The 25,633-nt window shown below is 36.0% G+C and overlaps 1 protein-coding gene across 2 annotated transcripts in view; it reads left to right on the top strand.

Moving 5' to 3' along the window:
* LOC150106226 (gamma-tubulin complex component 6-like) overlaps nucleotides 1-25,212 on the top strand; it is a 909,633-nt gene extending 884,421 nt beyond the window's left edge. For both annotated transcript variants that reach the window (XM_090392253.1, XM_090392252.1), the window contains one exon: nucleotides 25,022-25,212. In XM_090392253.1, coding sequence (XP_090248379.1) covers nucleotides 25,022-25,125 — 104 coding nt within the window. In that variant the 3' untranslated portion in view covers nucleotides 25,126-25,212. The remainder of the gene's footprint in view (nucleotides 1-25,021) is intronic.
* The last annotated feature ends 421 nt before the right edge of the window (nucleotides 25,213-25,633 follow it).

Genomic DNA, 25,633 nt, shown 5'->3' with positions numbered 1-25,633 from the left:
CAAAACAAGTGTTCTCTGCCAGGTTGGCAGAAAAACGACCCAGAAGAAGACCAAGATATAGGTGAATTGATATGGTACAATGTGCCTTAGACGATAAAAATATAAGATCTGATAATGATAATGTTGGAGTCTTGACAAGTAACAGACTGATTTGGAGTAAAATTGTAGATAGGAAGTTAGTAATGATGTAAATTTTTCATGTAGTGCTATCATATCCTGTACACCTCTTGAGGGTACATGTCAGGAATTTGATGATGATGACATTTTGAAAAACATGCTGTTGATACTACCAATCATAAATCTTTTATCTGACTAAAATACATTGATGATGTATTCTCGATTTGATGGCTACATTAGATACATTACTCATTCCTCCTCCATTCCATCAATGGGTACAATGCCAAAAAAGTTAAAATTGTTCCTTCCTCCTTTGCATATTCCACTTAACATACAGATTATAGTAATGTTATTACTGCTCACTATATCTGGGATGTCTCAGAAAAATTAACTAGAACTTTAAAGAAATATAATCTCTACACTGCTTCCAAATCCCATGTAAGTCAGCTTTCCTTCTAAAGGCCAGTCTCCCCCCCCCCCCTCCCTCTCAGTTCCACCAGTGTACAATGCTTCTTGTCCCTGCATCTCATTATATGATGAATAAACTATATGATCTGCCACAGTTGTGATCAGTCATATCTAGTAAACCATGTCTTGGGTGCCTTAGAGGGCATGATCCTCTCAGAACTTGACGCTTTTGATCTAATCTCTTCCACTTTATGTTCATTTTAACAGTTATATTTTATTTGCGGTATGTCTTGATGACTTAGATGAATGAAATCTTTAAAATTCTATATTATAATTATAAGGGTTTGCTGAAAAGTTGTGATAATAACCATGAAGGAATTGAAGTAGAACACTTGTTACAATGCTGCTGCATCATTTGCTATACTCTGAGAAAATGTCTTTCTCAGAGGATTGCAAAAACATCTTTACCTTGTTGCACAAACCAATCCACAGCTGCAGATATGACATCATCTGTGGTAAATTTTGTTCCTTCCAAGTGTTTCTTTAAATTTTGGAATAGGAAATAGTCAGATGGAGCCAGGTCTGTTAAATAGAGTAAGCGAGGCAGACATTGAAAGCCCAAGTTGTGTATTGTCTGTTGGGTTTCTTGAGCACTGTGAGCAAGTGCATTGTACTGCAAAAGCAACATGCCTAGTTTCCCATGGTGTTTTTCCTTCAGTACCTCCTTCAATTCCTTCAGAGCTGTTGAATAAACTGCTGCTATAACAGTTTCACCTTTTTTGAGGTACTTGGTAAGGATTACATGATCCATATCTTAAAAGACAATGGCAAGAACTTTCCCTACTGACTTTTGGGTTCAGAACTGCTTTGGCAGTGGAGAACCTTTATGTCTTCACGATGTTGACTGTTGTTTGGTCTCTGGGTCATAGTGACTGTTTCATCAACAGTCAAAATACATGCTAAAAAATGTGCACTTGATTTCTCAAAATGACCTAAAATCCCTAGAGATGACAGCACATGTTCTCTCTTTTGTTCAACATTCAAGCATTTAGGAGCCCACTTTGCTGAGAGCTTCTGCATGTCCAAATGTTGGTGGATAATGGTCCAAACTCATTCCCTGGATATCCTCAGAGTCTTTGCAATGTTTTTGTCTGGTATTCATCTATCATTAGGGATCATGGCATGCATGGTAAAAAGGAAGGATGAGGAATTTATACAACTTAAAAGCAGCCACTAGTTTTACCATTATGGAACAAATAAAAAAATAGGAGGAGTATGATTTATCATCAAAAAATACTTAAAAGAAAATATAGAAGAAATAAATTATGTATCGAACAGAATTACTGAACTCGCATTGAAAATGAACAATAGGTACAAGCTAAAAATAGTACAGGTTTATGCCTCAACACAATCTTATTCAGAGGAGGAGAAAGATGAGTTTATGAGGATATGCAAAAAACAGTATATAGTAATAAAAAAAAAAAACATGTTTTGATCATAATGGGAGGCTTTAATGCAAAAATAGGATAAAAACTCTTCCCAAATTGAAATGACTAGAACTCATGGATTAGGAGAGAGTAATGAAAGTGGAAATATCTCAATAGAATTTGCAGAAGCCAAAAGACTCTGTCACGAACACAATCTTTTAAAAAGGTCAAAAAAGAAATGGACATGGAGAAGTCAAAAATGAAAAAGACTGTATCCTCTACAGCAGGAAATATATAATACATGGGCAGCCCATCAAATCAGAAAGAAAGAAATGAGTAAAAACAACCAAAAAACTTGACCCTAATACGTTAGCATATCTGCTCTCCAGTCGAAAGGCTGCAGGCTCGAACCCTGCTGTGAGCTTGGAAGTTTGTGATTGTCTGTGAAAATACTAGTGGTGGATGATGATGGTAGTTGCGGTTTGTTGTATTTGGTGGAGACAGTTGTAGAATTAGTGCCCACCCTTGATGAGTCTTTGGACTTCTTGGAGGTGTCACATAACAATAATAATAATTCAAAAAACAATAAATAAAAAATTAGATAAAATAAACATTTTTGAAGATGATGTTGATAAACTAAATCAAGCAATAACAGATATTATAGTAACATCTGCAAATAATTTTAAGAGTACATCAGCAAAGAATAAAGAAAACAAACTTTCACATGAAACCATAAACATGATGAGATATGAAACAAGATAAAAACTCTACTTAAAAAATAGAATTATGCAAGACTATACGGAAATCAGAACTTATAACTCTAGAAAAATCAAACAAATAATAGAAAATAACAAAAATATGAAAATTCTAAGAAGCATTATGATTGGAAAAAAACAAACAATAGCGATTGGAAACAAACGCTTAATAGCAATAAAAGAAAAGAATGGTACAGTATCAATATATCTGAAAGGAATTATCAAAAGACTGAAATAATTTTACAAAGAACTTTATAAAGATGAATCAGATAAAACCATTCAATATAATAGAAGTAACTCCAATATTGAAAACAATTTTGAACTACCAATAATCTATAAAGAAGTACATGAAGCTATATATACCAAATGAAAAATGGAAAAACTCAAGAAGATGAAATCCAAATTGAGTTAATAAAGATTGCTGGTGAAGAATTAATAAAACATCTAACAAACCTTATCAACTTATGTATTGATAAAGGGAAGATACCTACAATCTGGAATAATGCAATATTAACATTAATTTATAAATAAAGGAGCCAAAAATTACAGACCAATTAGCTTATTATCAGTTCTGTATAAAATACTTAAAAAACAATAGCTAACAGAATAACACCTATTCTGGATTTAATACAACCAATAGAGTAGGTTGGATTCCAAAAACGATATAGTACAATCGACCATATGCATGCACTGAGGCAAATCATGAAAAAACAGACAATATCAAAAACTTCTGTTGAGAGTTTATTTTTCACTTGGTTAGACTATAATAAGTTTAGTTTAATCCTTTATCTAAGTGTGAGCAAACGAAGTTTGCACCTGAAAGTATCTTCAGGACTGGGGTAAGGTAGTGCAACACCAGGCAACTCGTTGCAAAGGTGGAGAAAGCTCTCATTACTCCTATCTCAGTATCTCCCATAATGCAAAGCACATCTCCTTGCGGATATGTGTGATGCTATGCATTAAGGCAAGGACCACTACCCATACCGGTTTCGACCTTTATTGAGGTCTCGTCAGTGGGAGCCAGGCCCAGTAGTGGAGATACAAAGGCAGAAGCAATGAGTTCTCCAATTCTCCACCTTTGCAACGAATTGCCTGGTGTTGCACTACCTTACCCCAGTCCTGAAGATACTTTCAGGTGCAAACTTTGTTTGCTCTCACTTGGATAAAGGATTAAACTAAACTTATTATAGTCTAACCAAGTGAAAAATAAACTCTCAACATCTTTATCTGAATCCGGAGTAATTTAATAATAAGGTTGCACACCCTTTGGCAACTCCTATAGGTTAGGCTGACCTCTCATTGCTTCTGCCTTTGTATCTCCACTACTGGGCCTGGCTCCCACTGACGAGACCTCAATAAAGGTCGAAACCGGTATGGGTAGTGGCTCTTGCCTTAATGCATAGCATCACACATATCCGCAAGGAGATGTGCTTTGCATTATGGGGGGTACTGAGATAGGAGTAATGAGAGCTTTCTCCACCTTTGCAACGAGTTGCCTGGTGTTGTACCTTACCCTAGTCCTGAAGATACTTTCAGGTGCAAACTTTGTTTGCTCACACTTGGATAAAGGATTAAACTAAACTTATTATCAAATACTTCTCTATTTAGCATTTATAGACTAACCACAGAATGAAGAAGTGTAGTTGTGGTTCATTGTAGTTGGTGGATTGGAGGTGGTGGAGGTAGAGAGCTGTAGAGTAGATGCCCTCCCTCGATGAGTCTTTGGACTCCCTGGAAGTGTCAAGTAATAATAATAATAATTGTTTGTTTATCAGATTTCATAAGTAGGGATAAAAATATGGATAAGGAAGTTATCTCTTTTTTAAGAGAGATAATAACTTTCTTATCCATATTTGCTGGTGGTGTTTTTTAATAAACAAGTGATCTTTTGAACTCTTCTGCTCACTTTTTTCAAATGCCCTCTAAAGTTCAGTTATGTCTGTCTGCCATCATCCTAAAATTAGCCTCATCAGTTTTTTGCATTCTCATTCTACCTATATAATACAGCAAAAGGTCTTTTCATCCAGAATGTGGATTACATTTTTTTCTTCTTTAAACTGACAACCATTACTCAAAGCATTACCCATATACCTCGCACACAAACAAAAGTTTAAACTTGAAGAAATAGATAATGAATGTTGTTATGGCAGTTTCAGATATTTTGGAATTGAGTTGAAGAGAATCAGCATTTCAACTCAACAATTCATCAGCTTGCCTTTGTTGTTGACAGCAATGGTATCTCTACCGGCCTACCATTGCTGTCCGTTTCTCACTCTGCTTTCACTTCTCATTAGGCAGTGTCATTTTTTAGAACCATATAGTACACTAAAAACAACAAATTACACGATAACCACAGTAATTAATTTTAATGAAATGAAAATAGAGATATTTTATACTGAAAATAACAGTATATCATCAGTGCATAGAAACAAGCAAATCAAAGAAACAGGAATACAAGGTATAGGTGGTTTTCCAATTAAAAACTGTTTTTGATGGCTACATAAAATATGAATCTCCCAAACTTTTGGGGGAGAGAGAGAGAGAGACAATCGTTCTGATTCAAATTTGCCCGATGTAAAAGAGCTTCGCAACTTTCTTTGAACCAGCATTCATATTTAAACCTGCTTCTATGAAGAAGACAAGCTTCATCCCACTGGATACTATGTTTAGTGTCAATACTATGTTGTGCCAGACCAGACTTTTGAGGTTTCACATGTATTCAATATAATACTGATGTTCATTAATTTTTTTTTTCCCGCAGAACGAGCCTGTCTGCCCAAAGTATTCCAGATTACAGCCACTAGCTATCTGGTAAATGCCAGCTGATGATAAAGGTGACAGTTTGTCTTTTGGATTGCAACAGATGAGAAATTTTGTTGATAGGAAAATATGTGGGAATAAGGTGATACTTCTTCAGAATTCTACCAATTGATTCAGAGATACCAGAAATATAAGGGATTGAAACCCTGCAGTCTCTTTGAAAAATCCTGAGGTGTTGGAATATAAGAGTCAATTATCTGCTGGATTTGATTAGGGTTGTAACTATTAAATTCCATTAACGTTTTGATAGTGAGAAGTTCTTCTTGTGTGAGCTTGAGGGAGAGGAGCACCTATTATGTGCTCTATTAATTAAAGACTTGATAACACCAATTTTTTGAGAGGTGTGATGAGCAGACTTTTGATGAAAGCATCTGCGAGTAAATATAGGTTTTCAATTAATACTGGTTGATAAATTACCGGAGGCTGTGCACCTAAGAAGAATGTCCAAGAATGGTAAACTACCAGCCTTTTCTTTTTCCGTGGTGAATTGAATGTGTGGATGAAGGCTATTGATTCGTTGTAGGAAAGTGGTAAATTCATTTTCAGAATGAAGCCAAACAGCAGAGACATCATCAACATAATGAAACCAATGAGAGGGTTGGGGATGAATGGATGAGAGCAAGGTATCTTCCAGATGTTCAAAAAATAGTTTGCCAACAGTGGAGATAGAAGGCTACCCATGCCACTGCCTTCAACTTGTCTATATATCTTTTTCCAGCTGAAATATCCTGGTTCTATAACAAATTCAAAATTCCTCGTAATATCAGTAGGATAATCAACATATAATAAATTAACAGTGTCAGATAATGGAATGTTGGTAAAGAGAGAAACAATGTCAAAGCTGACTAACAAATCCAACTCTTGTATTTGAATATTCTTAATTTTCTCAAGAAAATGTGTGGAATTCTTGATGAATGATCTGAGGGAGAGGAGCACCAATTCAGTACAGGCAGTTAATAAACTGACAGAAATGTAGCAATTCTCGCAACTTGTCTTATTCCCTGTACAAGTTGACCACTCTCCCTGCATATCCACTGCTGCTTCCAGTGTCCATGCTCCCTGTGTATCCTCTTATCTATCCTCTCTTCCTCCCCTTCCCTATCATGAATATCCATTCTTTCAGTCTCATCTTTCTCAGTCCATTCATTACCACTACTACTACTATTATTTAGTCTTTCCTTTTACTATCTCAGATCTCTGAATGAAACATTCATCTCTCTCCCTCTCACCCCCCCCCCTTCCTTCTAACAGCAACTCCGGATATCTCATACAAAACTCATTCAAATGCAGTTCCACATATTTGCAAAGTACACTCTTTTCTTATATAGATCTAATGCATACATTCTTTTTTTTTTTTTTTTTTTTTTCAGTTCAGCTGATCACTTTTATTTCATCAGTTAAACTCTGTGATTCAGACCCATAGTTTTTCTGAATTTGTTTTAATGATTAAGCTTTTTTCCTTTCACCTTTCATGTGTGGAATTCTTGATGAATGATCTGAGGGAGAGGAGCACCAATTCAGTACAGGCAGTTAATAAACTGACAGAAATGTAGCAATTCTCGCAACTTGTCTTATTCCCTGTACAAGTTGACCACTCTCCCTGCATATCCACTGCTGCTTCCAGTGTCCATGCTCCCTGTGTATCCTCTTATCTATCCTCTCTTCCTCCCCTTCCCTATCATGAATATCCATTCTTTCAGTCTCATCTTTCTCAGTCCATTCATTACCACTACTACTACTATTATTTAGTCTTTCCTTTTACTATCTCAGATCTCTGAATGAAACATTCATCTCTCTCCCTCTCACCCCCCCACCCTTCCTTCTAACAGCAACTCCGGATATCTCATACAAAACTCATTCAAATGCAGTTCCACATATTTGCAAAGTACACTCTTTTCTTATATAGATCTAATGCATACATTCTTTTTTTTTTTTTTTTTCAGTTCAGCTGATCACTTTTATTTCATCAGTTAAACTCTGTGATTCAGACCCATAGTTTTTCTGAATTTGTTTTAATGATTAAGCTTTTTTCCTTTCATCTTTCATGCCTTCTCCTTTCTTATCAAACTGAAGCCTAAGAGGTCAAAAACTCAACAGAGAAATCCATCATCAGTTTCTTGATATGTACCCTCAATGAATGTTCAGGTTACTATGACAATACTACATGATTAAGTTTACATTATTGTTAATCTTCTATCTATAATTTGCCTCCAAATCAGTCTATTATTTGTCAGCACTCCAATATTGTCATATCTAACATTTCGTGCTTCTAAGGCACTTCTGACTGAATCAATCCACCTAGATCTTGGTCTTCCTCTGGATCTCTTTCATGCCTTTTTGGCATCAAACACCTGTTTTGCTAACCTTTCCTCACCCGTTATATTTAAGTGACCACACTACCTTCGATTAGCTCTACTTACACATTCTTGAATGCTAATAATGTCAAATTCCTTTCTAATATCTTCATTTTTAATATAATTCTGCCATTGATGCCATCAGTTTACTCCCTGTAATTTTGCTCAGAACCCTTATATCTGTAGTCTGTCTTTGATCAGCTGCTTTATTTCTAACCCAAATCTCAGATCCATAACTTAAAACTGGTTGAACACTGTCTTCTATACTGCTAGTTTGATCTTTTGGCTAATTAGTCTCTTATTCCATATAAATTTATTCAGCTGGCTACCTGCCATACCAGTTTTGCTTATTCTGTAGTCTGTTTATAAATTTAATCTGCCATCTTCCTAAAAACTGTGCCTAAATACCTGAAATATTTTACTTGTTCTATAGGATCTCCATTCAGAATTTCAGAATACAGCATTTTCTATGCTCCTGCCCATTTTCATAGTTTTGGTCAGCTGTTATTCCATTTAGTTAGTGAATCCTGGAGACTTGCACTAGATGTGTTTCAGAGTACAGCATCGTCTGCATAAAGCTAAGAACTAAGTTTGATATCTCCAATTTTACTATCAAGCTTGATGCTACTTTCTTTCATAATGTTCATTCTTGTCTTACCCTTGATTTTACATCAAACCAACTTTCTGTATTTCCTTCAATTCTAACTGCTGACTGACAACTTAAATATAGGCTATGTATTGCTCTGTATAATGTTCTCTTCACTCCATATTATTGTAGTGTTTTGAAAAGCTTTTTTCTGGGCATCTTCATGCTTTTCCAGATCTACAAAACGTAAGTACAGATGCTTGTCATATTCCTATGATTTGGAATTCATGGAAAGGAAATGGAATTCATACACCTTCTAAGAGATAATTACTTGAAACAGCACATAACTGAAGGCACTCGTGGTGTGAGAGTGTTGGATCTGGTCATAGGTTCAGAGGACATATGCATAAGTAAGGTGTCCTCGTTACTTCCAATTGGTGAGAGCAATCATGTGGTGTTGACTTGGGGGGTTGCAAAATTTGTGGATTTCTCTCTTAAGAAGGGGTATATACGCAACTACAGGTTAGATAATTATAACAAGCTTTGGAGTGAGCTTACAGCCATCCCATGGCAGAACATATTGCAGTGGAAAGATGTTAGTAGTGCATGGGATAAAATCAGCAGGTATCTGAGGTAAGCAGTATCAGAATGTATTCCCATGGTCAGGAAGACAAACAAGGTAGGCGTTAGATGGATGAGTAGTAGTATCAGGCTTGATCTGCAAAAAAAGAAAATGTTATGGATAATTTACAAGGAGAAAGGCGATCAGTACACCCATGAGCAGTACGTGGCTCAAGCTAGGAAGGTTACCAGCATAGTAAGAAAAGCTAAATCAGATTATGAGAAGACCTTAACACATTCGCTGCCAACTACGAGTATACTCGTAGTTGGTATATGAGCCTCACAAGCCAGCTACGAATATACTGGTATGTCGACTCATACTGACCTTGAAGAAGTGAAAGTGCTTGGCGTGTGGTAACAAACTATGCCCGAGGAGCATGGCAGCGAACTATGAGCCTTACAAGCCAACTACGAATATACTTCGTGTGTAGAGGCTTAAGTGCTGTGAGAACATCATGTTGGAGGCTTAATGGATATTTTTTACATCACTCAAAAAGAATTAAAATAGAATTTAATACTTCCTATATTTAGAGGGCGCTCCAACTAGATAGGACTTTAGTGTCACCCACGTGGTTGGGCTCAGTATTGTTTATTATTTGTGTGAATGTTACATTAACTGTTTTTGTAATCCCCGTAGATGTCCTAGTGACTAGGACGAAATATAGGAAGTATTAAATTCTATTTTAATTCTTGTTGAGTGTTGTAAAAAATCCATTAAGCCTCCAACATGATACGAATATACTTGTATGTCAACTCGTACTGACCTTGAAGAAGTGAAAGTGCTTGGTGTGTAGTAACAAACTATGCACGAGGAGCGTGGCAGCGAACACATTAACAAAGAAGATCAAGGATAATCCCAAAGAGTTCTTCTGCTATGTGGCAAGTAAAAGGAAGAATGACTTTGAAAGGATAACTGTAGTGGGTGCTGATGGTATTGAGGTGACCAATTGAGATGCAATAGTAGAGTTACTGAGTGATCACTTTTCAAAAGTCTATCACCCAAGTGAGGATATCTCTGTACCTGTAGCAATAACTAATGTGAGAATTGAGTTAATAAATCAGAGGTATAGTTCGCCCACCGATTAGAGGTCCCTCGACACTTCTGCGCATATCAGAAAAAGGAGAATCCATTCTGATAATAGGGTAATCAATCTGTCTTCTGGGATGTGTTTGTTTATTATTACAGGTCGGAAAATTTAGCTTTTCTTTTACAATCATTGTAGTTTTTAAAGTGTAACTATTTTGCTTGTATAACAGTTGGAAAAATGTACGTAGAGTATTAACAAAATGAAAAAAGGTATTGCATAAAACAAAAATTTAACTAAGTTTATTTGTAAGAAAGTTTTCTATAAAATAAAAATAATTATACAGAAAAACAGAAATTTTTTCAAACGAACTTAGATATTCTAAACTTACATTTGAGAGAACTGAGACACTTTAATGTCCTAAACCAATTAATTATTTATGACTTGTTGTGACTCTTTTAACAAACCCATGCAAAAAAAGGTTGGAAAAAAATACCATTATCAAATCTTTTTAATCTTCATAGTCATCTGAATCGGTGTCCGAATCGCCATCACTTTCACTTAAACTGATCACCAGAGGTTCGCATAATTCTTCAATAATTCCGTCACTGTCCCAATACATGTTTTCCAATGAGGTGACATGAAAGCAATATTTTCTCCAGTTTTGAACTGTAATACTTTCAATCGCCTGTTCTGAAAGCTTAAAAAGTTTCGACATGTCAATATCTCCAGTTACGATGGCGAATGAAACGTTTCACTTCTGCCCAAACATACTCAATAGCATTAATATCGCAATGATATGGTGGTAGCCTCAAAGCTAGAAATCCATGCTATTTGAGCATCATGTCAAATTTAAATAGTTTAGTTGTGGGCGAGTTTCTTTTGACCAAATTAAGCAATTCAATTTTTCGCATATCTGGGTAATGAGAAATGTTATTTGCAGAGAGCTAATCCATAAGAACTTGCTTCTTATTAGACCAATTTGGAACTTTGTTTAATCGAATAGTGTGATATTAAGCATTATCAATTATAACAACAGCATTTTTAGGAGGGTTTGGAATCAGTTTTTCTTCTTCCCACTTTTTGAAGATCGTAGAATTCATTTGCCTATGGTAATTGGCTTTGTATAGTAAGTTTGAATTCAGTAAAAAACCCATTTCTCCACCTGCGCACAAAATTATTATGCACCGCGAGGCATTTCCGGGTTGTAGCACTCCACATTCTTCTTTAGACTGCCAGCATTTTCCATAAGTTAAATGACTATCAATCCAAGTTTAATCTAGATACACAATCGGTCTTTTCTCCTCCCTGAAACGTCTTATTGCTCTCAAATACTGCGTTCTAGATAAAACAGTGTCACTTCGCTCCATGATAAGTTTCCATTTATTCTGGGACTTTTTAAAACAAAATCTGATTTCATGAACTATTTTCCTTAAAGTTTCTCTTTTCCAAGGAAAATTAATTTTTTCTTTAAGCACAGGAATCAATTTCGGAACAGTTGGCACTCTTTTCTCGACCACATAAAATTCATGAATACTTCTTATAACGTCTACATCAAAATCATTCAAAGCTACGGTTTCAATGGTTTTCTTTACTCTGGCGCTTTTTTTTTAGAAGATTTAAATTTTGGCTTACATTCACCTTTTGATTCCCTACGAATTCTTTTAACAGTCGACCCGGATACGCCTGCAATTCCACTTGTACGTTTTATGACTTGAGAAAGGGGAACAAGGAGACAATTCTTTTTTTGCAGAATGTCAGCACATTATTCAGTATTCTTTTGCAAGAGCTACTGAAATGTTTAACAACAGAACTTGTTGACTGTACTGGATTCATCATACAAATTAATAATAAAAAATAATGCAAAAAAGCGACAACAAAAATCAAGCTAGTACTAGTACAGCGACAGGCAAGAAAGCATGTGATTTTGCATGTTGGCGACCAATTCGTACATTCTTCATTTCTTTCTCCCCTTCAGCATGAATCGACTATTCTTGGCAAAATGCCAAGGAGAGATCTACAAACGGTGGGCGAACTATACTTAGTATATTGCAAAATTTAAATGCAAACACTGCTGTAGGTTTAGATGAAATATCAGCTCGTGTGTTGCGTGAATGTGCAAAGCAATTGTCAATGCCTCTTACTTGGTTATTTAACTTAAGTTTGATCTCTGGTATGGTCCCTAGGGAGTGGAAGGAAGGAAAAGTGGTTCCTTTGCATAAAGGTGGCTCTAAAACTGTGGTTGTTAATTACAGACTAATCACCATCTCAGGAGTGGTGGTAAAAGTATTGGAAAAGTTGGTTAAAGACAAAATTCAAGAATGGATGGATCAGGATATGATACTCTGTAGGGGGCGAACATGGTTTTGTTAAAGGTCGACTTAGCAGTTTATTAACTTTTTATAATAGAATGACATCTGAGTTGGACAAAGGAAATAGCTACACAGTGGTACTTCTGGATTTTGCAAAGGCTTTTGACAGGATACCTCCATGGAATACTGTTGCTCAAATTAGAGCAGATGGGGATGGATACTAAACTGGTGATATGGATAAGAGAATGGCTCATGGAGAGATACCAGAAAGTAGTATATGGAGGAGCAGAGTCCATGATGAGGCAGGTGACCAGTAGTGTGCCTCAGGCCATTATTGTTTAATTTGTACATAAATGATATAGGAAATGGCTTGAAGGGAGATATTCAGTTGGGTAGCGTAATAAAAAATCAAGCTGATGTTGAGAGTTTGCAGGATGATTTAAATAAGCTGGCAAAAAGTAATGGATGTCAGTTCAATGTGAAAATGTGTATAAAGTTATGCATTTTGCTATTAAAAGATTACCAGCTGTGTACCACATTGATGGAATGGTACTCCAAGAGATTGATGAGACTAGAGACTTGGGGTGTTGGTGGATAGGGAGATGAAGTTCAGAGGGCACATTGCTAAGGTGTTCAAGATTGCACATAGGATTACTTGGTTATTGAAGAACATACTAACATCCATAGATAGAGAGGTTATTATTTCCTCTTGCAATGTGCCTGCATCTATCTACCACCTGGTACTGATATTTCTAGGGCAATGCCCTTTATAAGACGTTGACACTTCCACATTTGGATTACTGTGCTCAAGTCTGGTCACCTGGAGATGAGGAGGTTGTGGAGAGGGCTCAGAGGAGCCCTCTCCACAACCTCCTCATGGAGGTTAATCTCCAGGTTAATGTAAAATCAGTGATGTAAAATCTCCAGGTTGTGATGTAAAATCACAACCTGGAGATTTTACATCACTCACTAAGTTGGTGAGTGATGTAAAAAATGCTCCCTACATTGATAGATTGAGAGCTTAGGGATTGCAGAGGTTGGTTGATAGACAGAGAAGATGGTATATTATAGAAACATTTAAATTATTAAAGGGTTTTTATAAGAGTGATGCAGGGGAATATTTCAGCTGTGTGATAGTGATGGAAGAACAAGAGATCATCCCTGGAAATTAAGGAAAAGTGTGGTTAACAAGGGTGTTAAAACGAGATTTTTTGCTTGGAGGGTGGTGAATGATTCAGTTGTGAGTTCTTTGTCTGTAAATGAATTGAAGAAGAGGTATGATAGATATTGTTTTGATAGTTTGGGTCTCCCATGATGAGTCTACTGACTCCACGGAGATACACGTAATAATAATAATAATAATAATAATTTCTCAACTGTTTGTCTTAAAGTAAAAATCTGATCTTGACAACCACTATTTAGCATCAACCTAAGTTCTTCTCCAAGTTTCTCTTCCACAATCTTTCTGAACCGCTTTTCAAGAATTCTTGTATAAATCTAACCTGGAACACTTAGTAGAAAAATTCCTCTGTAATTTTCATATAGGAATTCAAATGGGAATAAACTAGCAAATTTATTAAGAGAAAGCATTTGGCTCCTGACCTCAAACTTCTGTCTTTGAGGACATCTAGACTTCAGTTCATCTCCTACATTTGATGTCATTTAATACAAAAATGAGTTTGAATCTGTCTCATATTTTCGACATTTGCTTCCATAATAATGCAGTCATAAGAATGTTACTGTATATAATATCATACCTTTGGTTGGAAAATACTTGGGTTTTAGTTCTCATCTTTTCTTCAGAAATCATTAATTATTTACTTATCATTTGAATATGTGTTAGTCATTCTAATATGATAGCAGAGCCTTCTTTCCAGAAACAGGCAAACTAGATATAGCTCTCCATATGGGTGCACCTCCTAGTGATGTTGCTAGTTCATTCTCCCTCCTTTTTTTTTCTTTTTTTCTCTACTTCTCTTGAGTCTTTTTTTTAAATTTCCTATTCTCCAGGCCACCATCACTGCAATCAAGTGCCCACCCACCACATTTCCTGTGTGGTGATGAAATCCATGAATGACTAGGAAAAGGAAGCCTGGTGGTGTTGCACAGATTAGCCCTTGCTTTGGCAAGATGGGCATTCCTGGATGGCCAGCTAGGAGCCTCACAGTGATCCCTTCTTACTCTTCTAGTGCCAACAGCAGACCCATTGTTAAGGTATATACCACCCCTAGGCACACACTATTTTTTGCCATCCCTTAAATTCAAGAAAATATATTTTAAAACAAGTAAGAAAGAAATCACTTTTTTGAATGGTTGGGATACAATTCAGCCAGTTTTTGCCACCCTCTAAAATTATAGAGGGTGGCAAAAACTTAGCATACTATGTAAATTTTAGTGTAGCTTGCTTCTTTGTATATATGTGTATACTCTAGATGATGATGACCTTAATGTGAAGGTCGAAACGTCGAGTGATTATTTTGTTTTATATTAAACTTAAGTTTATACTTTAACATGGTGGTTGTGTCCATAATTTGTATAATGAATAATTGTTCCACCTTCTCACAGTTACATCATCACTGATTGCTGTGATTTAGTCTACTTCTCATTTAGAAAGTATTTTCATAACAAATATGGTCTCACTCTTGAAATCAGAAATGATTCATTTGCATAAAAATTCTTTATGCAGATGAATGTACTATACAATGAAAAACCTCTGAAACATCTCGGCAAAAAGAAAAAGAAAAAAGATATTTTATCCACACAGGAATCCACAGTTATTATTATTATTATATTATTTATTATTATTATTACGTGACATCTCCAGGGAGTCCAAGGGACTCATCGAGGAAGGTCACCTACTCTACAACTCTGTCTCCACCACTCAATCCACCAACTACAACAAACTGCAACTATCATCATCTACACTAATGCCATCTACTGCATACCACCACCACCACTGGTATTTTCAGAGACAATCACAAACATCCATGTCCATGGCGGAATCGAACCCACAACCTTTGGCTGAAGAGCGGATATGCTAACCACTTGTCCAACCAGGCCAGCAAAAATTCTCCATCCATCTTATAGCAGATGACATACATGGAACCAGTCATTTTCCTGCAACATATACCCTTTTACATAGGTAACTAGAAATCCATCATAAATATCAAGATAGAAAATAGATCAAGCTGACTGAAATATATTCTCACCCTTCGTGAGAATTTGATTCTGCAACTATCAGATGTCCTCCTGACAATGAAGCATCGATTCACATTACAAAGTGTATAATACAAGCTGCTGCAATTATTAAAATTACTAATGGATTGGATGAAATTTAACAATATCTTGGATGTTTTACCTGAGATTAAGATATGATCACTCACTGGGTGTTCACAGTTCCCAAAAAAGTAAAAATATCCAAAACTAATAAAAGCAAGACCTTACAAAATCAAAACTGGAAACTACATGACTCTACCAGACAACCTATATTGTTTAACCTTTATATCAATGACATTGCCAGTGGATTGCAAGGGGATATTCAGTTGTTTGCGGATGATGCGAAGCTGGGAAGGATTATTAGTAATAGTGCAGATGTGGTAGCTCTGCATGAGGATTTGAATAAGCTAGATAGATGGGCAAATGAATAGGGTTTTCAGTTTAATGCAGCAAAATGTAAGGTCTTGAGGTTTGGGAAACATCGATGGGATGCTGCATTCTCTATGGTAGGAGTTATACTGGAGGAAGTAGGGGAGAAAGATCTGGGGTTGATGATTGATAGAAACCTGAAATTTAGTGGACATATTGCAAAGGTGGTAAAGGTAACACAGAGGATTGCTGCAATTATGAGAAGGACACTGACCTGCAGAGATAAAAGGGTTATCATTCCATTGTATAAGTCTCTGATCAGACCACACTTAGACTATTGTTCTCAGATTTGGTCCCCAGGATTTGAAGGGGATAAATTAACTGTGGAAAGGATACAAAGACGGATGACAAAGATGGTTTCAGGACTGTACAAGGATAGTTATGAGGATCGGCTGAGGGAATGTGGACTGCAGAGTTTGGTGAATAGAAGAAGGAGAGGCGATATGATTGAGACTTTTTAACTGTTGAGAGGCGGTTACAGGGTTGACACTGGGGAGTTCTTTCGCTTGGTTGAACAGCGCGAAGGAGTGATGACAAGAGGCCATCCCCGGAAGTTACAAAAGGAAACTGTGAGCAGGAGTGTACGGAGTGGTTTCTTTGCGTGGAGGGTGGTTGAACCGTGGAATGCATTGCCTGATGGAGTGGTGAGAGCGAGAACAGTCAATGAGTTTAATGAGTGGTATGATAGACTTTGTGTTTCTTAGGGCGGGGGGGACCTCCCCTTGATGAATCTTGACAGACTTTATGTTTTTAGGAGAGACCGCCCACGATGAGTCTTTTGACTCCATGGAGGCCTGAATAATAATAATAATAATAATAAACGATAATAATAAAACATTTCTACAATGGAGCTGTCATGGATTCTGTCAAAACATCAATGATATCAAGGCTCATTCTGCAGAAGCATAAGGCAGAATATGTTTTAGTTGCCTGTAGGTGACTTATTTAAAACTTGAGTATCCTGTTTCACCTTATGTCACTGACATAAAGGCAATTGTCATTGCCTCTTAGTAGAATCTTTTGCAATATCTACCACCTGGTACTGATATTTCTAGGACAACCTTGATGATCACATGTTGCAGCTATCATCCCTCAGTTATAGAAGATCTAAATGGCTGTAGTTCCTTTTGAAATGCACATACCATCATCAGAGAGAGAGAGGGCATTGTCAAGTAAATGCTCCACAGCAAAAACCTCTCCTCTTAGACACAGAAAGTAACACCTTCTTCCACATCCCTAGTGAAGCATTAGCTGCCAATGGAGCTAATGGTTCACTAGGGATGTGGAAACAATTTGTTCTCTATTTCTCTTATAGCAGATGATATACATGGAAGCAGTCATGTTCCTGCAACATATACCCTTTTACATGTGCAACTAAGAAATCCATCATAAATATTATGATAGAAAATAGATCAAGCTGACTGAAATATATTCTCACCCTTAGTGAGAATTTGATTCTGCAACTATCAGATGTCCTCCTGACAACGAAGCATCGATTCACATTATAAAGTGTATAATACAAGCTACTGCTACAACTATAATACTCAAAACACCGAGACGGTTTCCACCTTTTCCCAAACTGTTGTGAAATGTAGAATGCATGGCAGTAAGAAAGTTCAAATTACACCTTGGGATATCTTCCACATTTGCTTCACCCCATGAAATTTAATTGCTTTCAGATGTTCAAGCATGACAATTGATGTCTTAGCTAAAAGAACCCCTGGATCCAATTTACATCTATAACCAGATCAACCAACACTAAAGCAACCTAGGATAAGACATGGAAAATGAAAGGCAGATACCATTAACTTACTTTCAATCCTTCAACACAATATATAATTATTGAAAAAAAGCAGTTTTAGGGACCAGAATGTTACCATTCTCTTCATACACTTTTGAATTTCTAAAAAAGTCCTAAAAAGCAAAGCAGAAAAACATCAGTTCTGTTATCCTTACACTGTGTGGAACTCTACAACTGGCCAGTCAAGAAAAAAACTGAAAATTGCTTTTCTCCAGCAATGAAACAAGTGCTGCAGAATTGGATGACATTCATTTTGAAATGGTTAACTATTCATCACCATCTTCCATAGACCAACTACTCCATTTCATAAGGTTGTACCACAGAAGGCCATTTGTGTTCAGTCTAAACCGTAATTGTGACTAAGATATCTAAACCATAATTATGACTAAGATATCTAAACCATAATTATGACTAAGACAATAATCTCATTTGCAATAGAGACAAAGTTCTTGAGACTCTTCATTGATAAAATTAATAATGAATATTTACGGTATGGACTAGTGTTTCTTTCTGTCTTTATTTGTCAATAGTTTTGCTTATCATTTATCCAATATAAACTAGATTATAGGTCACAGTGCTATGCCTCTGCTAGAAACAGTGCTCCCTCAGTGATTGGACCTATCCACCATCAGCAAATGTACCATCTCTGTGGCTTGGACTAGTAATATCTCTACAATACACCATCAAAATAAAATCCCTGTCAGACCATCCTACATGAATGAGTATTTTAGACCACACTGAAAAAACTTATTTATCTATTACAATATCCTTCAGCCTGCATATTACAGAATTACTAGAAGCTCTGGACCTCATAGTAAATGCCACTGCACACATCATCAAAACAGCTTTCGACATTGCATCCTGCACCCACCATGCAGTTCTATGTGTAGTCTGAAGAAACTTCACCCCCTCTTTAAAAACACACAGAGTAGAATATGGTGATTTTTTACTGGTCTACATTAATAATTCAAGATCAGAATTTCTAATATCTGCTGCTGTCTTCTTAGATAGCATAACATCTAATTGATCCACTGTCAATGTAGCAACTGTGCTGCTTTCTATAATGTTTGCACTAAGTTTTATAAAACTGAAATGCTACCAAAGGTGCATTATTTATATTAATTACCTAAGTTCAATAGTCATTAGGAAATCTACTGCCCACATTCAGTGCCCTCTCAGATTCAAAATCTTCTATATCAAATGAGAAGGTTTCATATAAATGTTTGTTTGTGTGGGATCCCAAGCCACATTTGATCAGGAGACTGCAGATACTTCGGCAGTCCTCTGCAAATCTACTACACAGGAACCATAGAGAATTATCCTTATAGAGAAATTATTTATTTTAATCATGTTAATTTTAATTTTTCATTTGAGTGCTTTCATTATTTTACCACACTTGCCAGCTTTCAGCAATCTGACTGAGCCTAACTATCCTAACTCCTGTGAAGCATGCACTCAGAGGATGAGTCTCAATAAATTTTTAGTATGGTGGCTGCATTTCTAAGCATGACACCCAGACAATTAGCTAGGTACTAAATCGTCTGCAGGTGAAATGGTTCCTGCACATTACACCTGAATGGTGTGGTGAAGGAAAACGTTGCTGCATAGTCTCAGTAGCCACCTTAATGCTTCCATTCTAGTGGCCTCATCGCCAGAGTGATCACATAGTAACAGTACTAAAACAATTCCAGCTAACACTGCCTTTTAATGTGCTAGAACTGAACAGTATTGTTGTAGTGGTTGGATGGGATTCTGACGTGAAAGCATTCAGCCCCCAGTGCAAGTGAAGCATGGATATAAAAGCCATGCATCTTGTCACTATAGTGTGGTCTAAGGAGAATCAGCCATATGTTTTGCAGCAATGGAGTCTGACCCGGCATCTTGCTGGTGCCAGGTCAAGATTTGGCCAGACATGCCAACCTTAATCTGATATTAATTTGACCCAGCACATGAATGTCCACCCTAACATACATAGCTAACTTGTAGTCCTATCCTAACTCCTGTCAAGCATGCTCTGGACTACTCTGTAACCTTAAGGACACCATTCCCACAACTTGTCATCAGTATAATCACCAGGGTCATCCCATCAAGACCACCAACCCAATCCAACAGTCCACCATCATTAGGGGTCAGACAATAAGGATTCCCGACAATTGCTGTGCTGGGGAAGAGTGTAGTTTATATAGAGTACACCTCTTCCTCATGTCTCTAACAAAGTCATTGCTAGAGAGCATTTGCCAACTTTCTGAATGTAACCTTAAAGACACCATTCCCTACTCGACATAAGGTACGTCGAGTAGGATGTAAAAGTACCCACATTTCTAAGAATAGCATTCAGCATTCTCTCTGGGATCTTTATTGAGGTCTCGTCAATGGGAGCCAGACCCAGAAGTGGTGATACTAAGGCAGAAGCAATGGAGAAGTCATATTTATCTATATGAGTTGCCAAAAGGTGTACCACCTTATTATTAAATTACTCTGGATTTAGAGAAAGATGTTGGAAGTTTTTTCTCACTTGGTTAGACTATAATAAATTTAGTTTAATCCTTTATCCAAGTGTAAACAAAGTTTGTGTCTGAAGTATCTTCAGGACTGAGGCAACTCATGGTAAAGGTGGACCAAGCTCTCATCACCCCTTGTCTTAGTATCTCCCATAATGCAAAGCACATCTCCTTGTGGACATGTATAATGCTATGCATTAAGGGAAGGGCCACTACCCAGACCAGTTACGACCTTCATTGAGGTCTCGTCAGTGGGAGCCAGACCCAGAAGTGGTGATACTAAGGCAGAAGCAATACGAGTTGCCAAAAGGTGTAGCACCTTTGCTACACCTTTTGCTACACCTAAGTACAATGCCCAGATCAAAATCTGGGCATTGTACTTAGAAGAGCAACATCATGCTGCAGTCTATTGAGACTCATCCTCTGACCTGGATTTTATTCTAACCTTCAAATTTATCCTGTGTTTTTCAAGTTTTACAGAAAATTAATTTATACATATTTCCATAGGGTGTAAATCTGTACAAATGTATTTTAAATATATATATATATATATATATTAATGTTATTGTTTATGCATTTAAAGAAATGTTTTATATACAGTATTTATATATATATACATATATATCCTAATTTTTTTTAACATTTTAACCTTCACCCTAGTACATTATAGCCTTAGGTGCTAATCTTCTTCTTCAAGTGTTATCGCCTAGAAGGAGGTTAGCAACCATGTCACGAAACTGTTTTTTTTATTTTGCTGCTCTGGAACATATATGGTTATTCAAGCCAGTCCAGTCCGTAATGTTTTCAAACCACATTCTCCTGGGTCTACCTCTCCCTCTTTTTCCATCCAGTTTCCCTTCTAATATTAATTTCTGAATGTTACATTTCACACAGTATGCTAAAGAAAACGATTTGATCTTGGGATCAAATTATTGATGACCTTAATATGAAGGTCAAAACATCGGGAAATTAAAATAGTTATTTATAACACGGTTGTAAAGTCCATAATTTCTGAAATGAATGGATTTTCATTAATGTGCTATTCATTTTTGTTTTTTAAAACATTGTCTTTCATTTGCTCTGTTCATGATATTTTAGACATTCTTCTGATGGTCCACATTTTGAAAGCTTCTAATTTTTTCTCTGCTTCTTTATTTAGAGTCCAAGTTTCACTGTTGTAGAGAAGACTTGACCAGATATAGCACTTTATTAATCTTTTTCTTGTGTCTATGTCAGTGTTTCTCAACCTATGGGTGCACCCCCTTTGGGGGTTCAAAAATAGTGGAAATTAAAGCCAAAACTGAAAAACTACTTTATTGAAACAAAAGTATTTAATAAAACTATTTATTGACACAAAAACATAAAATACACTATGAAAATAAAATAATATATAGTGTGGGGCTATTTGTGCCTAGCTATTTTATATGCAACTTTGTAAGATTTTTCATTTACAGACAAAGCTTTTTTAATGGTAGATTTTTGCTTACCAAAACATTTCGGTTTGGCAGAAAACTGAAATGTTTCAGTTTGACCCCCCCCCTCAAAACATTTGGGGGGGGGGGTGCCACAAAAACTAATATTGAAAAATGGGGCAGACATCAAAGAAGGTTGGATGTCTCTGAATGTCAGAACAGTTTTCATATCAATAAAGGCTTTTCTTGTTATCTCTATTTTTTTTTTTTTTAAATTTCTTTATGGGAATTTCCTCTGTCTGTAAACCATTGTTCCAAATATATAAAAAATTGAACCTATTCAGTTTTCTTTTGTTTAAAAGTCATATTTAGTATGTATCTTATTTGTTGTTTGTTGCAAATTGTTTGTCTTCAGGCTTCTGTTGTAAATTTCTGTGCTTGAGTTTTGAAGATCATCTTCAAATTCAGCAATAAGGACTATGTCATCTGCATTCCTGAAGTTGAAATGTTCCTATCCCCGATTTTTACACCCTTCAATTCTGCAATATCTTTAAAAATTTGTTCACTATATATATATATATTATACAGTAAGGGTGATAAGACACATCCTTGTCTTACTCCTTTTTTGATTTCAAAGCTGTCAGAATATGCATTTTTGTATGTTATTGAGGTCATTTGATTCCAGTATATATTTGTAATTATACATAGATCTTTTCCTTTTAACCCATTTTTTGTAGGATATGTATTAATTTCTTGTGATTTATTGAATCATATGCTTTGGTGTAATCAATAAAACAGATGTATGCTTTTCTGGTTATCAAAGCTTCTTTCACATAATGTTTTCAAATTGAAAATTTATTCTCTTGTACCTTTGTCTTGAAAACCTGATTAAGTGTCTTCTATTTCTATTGACAAAGTGCCTTTTATTCTTTCTATAATTATTCTCAATAGTAATTTCATAACATGGCTTATTAAACTTATTAGTCTATATTCTTCAAATGTTCTTGAAATACCTCTGTAATTCTCACATTCAGTTTTATCTCCCTTTTTATATATGGGTACTATGAGAGCTCTACTCCAATCATCTGGAATTCATCCCTCTGTCCAGACCTGAACTTATGAGTGCAGCCACTGTGAGGCTTTTATACCTCCACACTTGAGCATTTCTGATCGAATATCATTTACTCCTGCTGTTTTTCAACATTTCAGGCCTTTGATGGCTTTTTCTACTTAAAGTATGGATATGTATTCCTGACTGCATCTCTATTGAGTGTTCTTTACCACTGTGCTGTCACCGATTGTTTCATTCAGCAATTTTTCGAAGTAATTACCTCATACTTCAAGAATATCTTTTTCTCCAGTTTTCATGTCATCTTTATCACCTCTGATTCCTTTCACAGCACTCTTTCCTCCATTTCTGAACTTTTTTAACGACCTCCAGAATATCTTGCCACCTTCTTGATATTTATTTTCTATGTTCTTACCAAAGTCTTCCCATAACTTTTGTTTAGCTAGTTTTACACAGTGTTTAGCTTTCTTACATTTATCTCTGTATTCTCTAAGAGCACAAGGTGACTTATTTGCCAGGAACTTTTGATATGCTTTCTTCTTTTCCTTCACTGCCTCTTTAACTTCCTGCGTCCACCATGGAGTTCTGATTTTTCTATCTTTGCAGACAACCTCACCACATGCCTCTCTTACTGAATCAATCAATGTTTTCTTCTTAAGGCTTGAATCTTTAAGGTTTGGTTCCTGTTCTCAAACTTTCATTTTTTCTTGAATAATGTTTGTGTATTTTAGTCTACAGTTCACATCTAAGATCTGCTCAACTTTTATTCTTTAAAACTTTCTTCCGTGTTCTTCTTTTCAATATGAAATTCAGTTTTATTCTGCTCACGACTAAATGGTGATCACTTCCAATTTCAAATCTTCTGTACACTCTGGTGTCCTGCACCAGGGAGAAAACGTCACTATCAATAATAACATAGCCAATGAGCCTTTTCTTATTCCTTGCCTCTTCTCTCCATGTGAATTTGTGCACATTTTTATGTTGAAACATGGTGTTAGTAATAACCAGTCCATGTGCTGAGCAGAAATCCAACAGGTATTGTCCATTATTATTAGCTTTGCTCTTTTCTCCAAATTTTCCCAAAATATTTTTGTGTCTGACAATCATTTCATACTCTGCTATTTAGATCCCAACAAGGACCAACCATTCCTTCTTCTTTGTGTCAGTTGCTTTCTCTAAAACTTCAAAAAATTCCTCCACTTCTACCTTACTAGTGGGGCAAATAAGCACAAATAAGTCTCATTGCCCAATTCCCCATTCTGATATTTGCCCACATCACTCTACTTGAGACTACCTGCCATTCAAGAAGATTAGCCTCATATTTAGTGTTGAATACTATGGCTACTCCTTCTTTTCCTTGATTGTCATTTCCTGAATATAACATTTTGTATTTTTTGTTCAGAAGGAACTCACCAGTTTTTGTCTTTTTTGTTTCAGTCGCCCCTATTATGTCGACTGGTACTTAACCAATTCCTCAGCTCGCTCCATTTCTTTGCCATTCAGGCTTCTTATGTTGATAGTAATGATCTTGAACTCTGGTGATGTTGAGTTGGCATATGTTTTACGATTTGTGTTTTCATTTAATTTCTTCAACAAATCGATAGGAATCTGATCAGGGTCTGGTGATTTTCTTGTTTTCATTTGAATTATAACATACTCTGTTTCTTCATACGTGATTGGTTCACCCTCCATATTTTGTATATCTGATGTGTCTTTGCAATCAAAGTCAAATAGTTCTTTTCCATATTCCATATAGTGTGCTAAAAAATAGAGTAAAAATCAGAACAAAAAAAAAGTTGCAGATTACATGTATTTAACAGACAAAAATTGTGTTTGAGGAGTGAGTGGAGTTGGGTGAATTGTCTAGTGTAGTTTGGTCCTTTTAAATTTATATAAAAAGGCTTGAGATATCATAACCCATGTGGGAATGAGTGCTCCAGTGAATGTTAAAAACTTCACTGAAATAAAATTTCTTTATTTTGAAATAACAAGTGAATTTTTTTTTCCTGCTTTGCTGTTATATATAATGTATAGAGTCTGCTATATATGATTTGAAAATTTCTCAAACTATTATGTAAAATATTCTCAGATATTCAGACTGTTATGCACAAACATATTTGAAGATAGATGACTTTTTTCTTTTTTTTTTTTTACATATGTATATATAGTGCTGACGAAACTAGTATCAAAGCAATACCAGCCACACTTGCAAGACTTTTTAGGGATATTTGACTTTAATGGCTTTTATCAGCAAGTACTGAAAGATAACTAATTATTAAAATAAGAAATGTTTAATGTTCAGTGATGTAAAAATCTATATTCTTTGGATTATTGCTATTAAAATATTTTTATTACATTACATTCTGAATCCATCATTTGAAATTGATTGAAATTAATCCAATGAATTTATTTTAATTGTTTTCATTTTTATTGCCTACTTGCCATGCATTTAGCGATAGTGACACCTTTGGTTGGAAAGACCTGGGATTGAATTCCATTCAAGATATGAGAACATCAGTACAGTTTTTTAAACCTGATTATATCTCCAAACATACTAAACAGAGAAACACATTATTGTTATTATTATTCAGGCCTCCATGGAGCCAAAAGACTCATCGTGGGAGGTCTCTCCTAAGAACATAAAGTCTGTCAAGATTCATCAAGGGGAGGTATTCCCCCCCCCCCCAAGAAACACAAAGTCTATCATACCACTCATTAAACTCATTGACCATTCTCGCTCTCACCACTCCATCAAGCAATGCATTCCACGGTTCAACCAC

The sequence above is a fragment of the Typopeltis vanoorti genome, chromosome 5 (assembly GCF_054136105.1).
Source record: "Typopeltis vanoorti isolate ZY-2024b chromosome 5, IOZ_Tvanoo_1.0, whole genome shotgun sequence".
Lineage (NCBI taxonomy): Eukaryota > Metazoa > Arthropoda > Arachnida > Uropygi > Thelyphonidae > Typopeltis > Typopeltis vanoorti.
The sequence above is the reverse complement of the archived record's forward strand: the minus strand, read 5'-3'. Positions and strand labels throughout refer to the sequence as shown.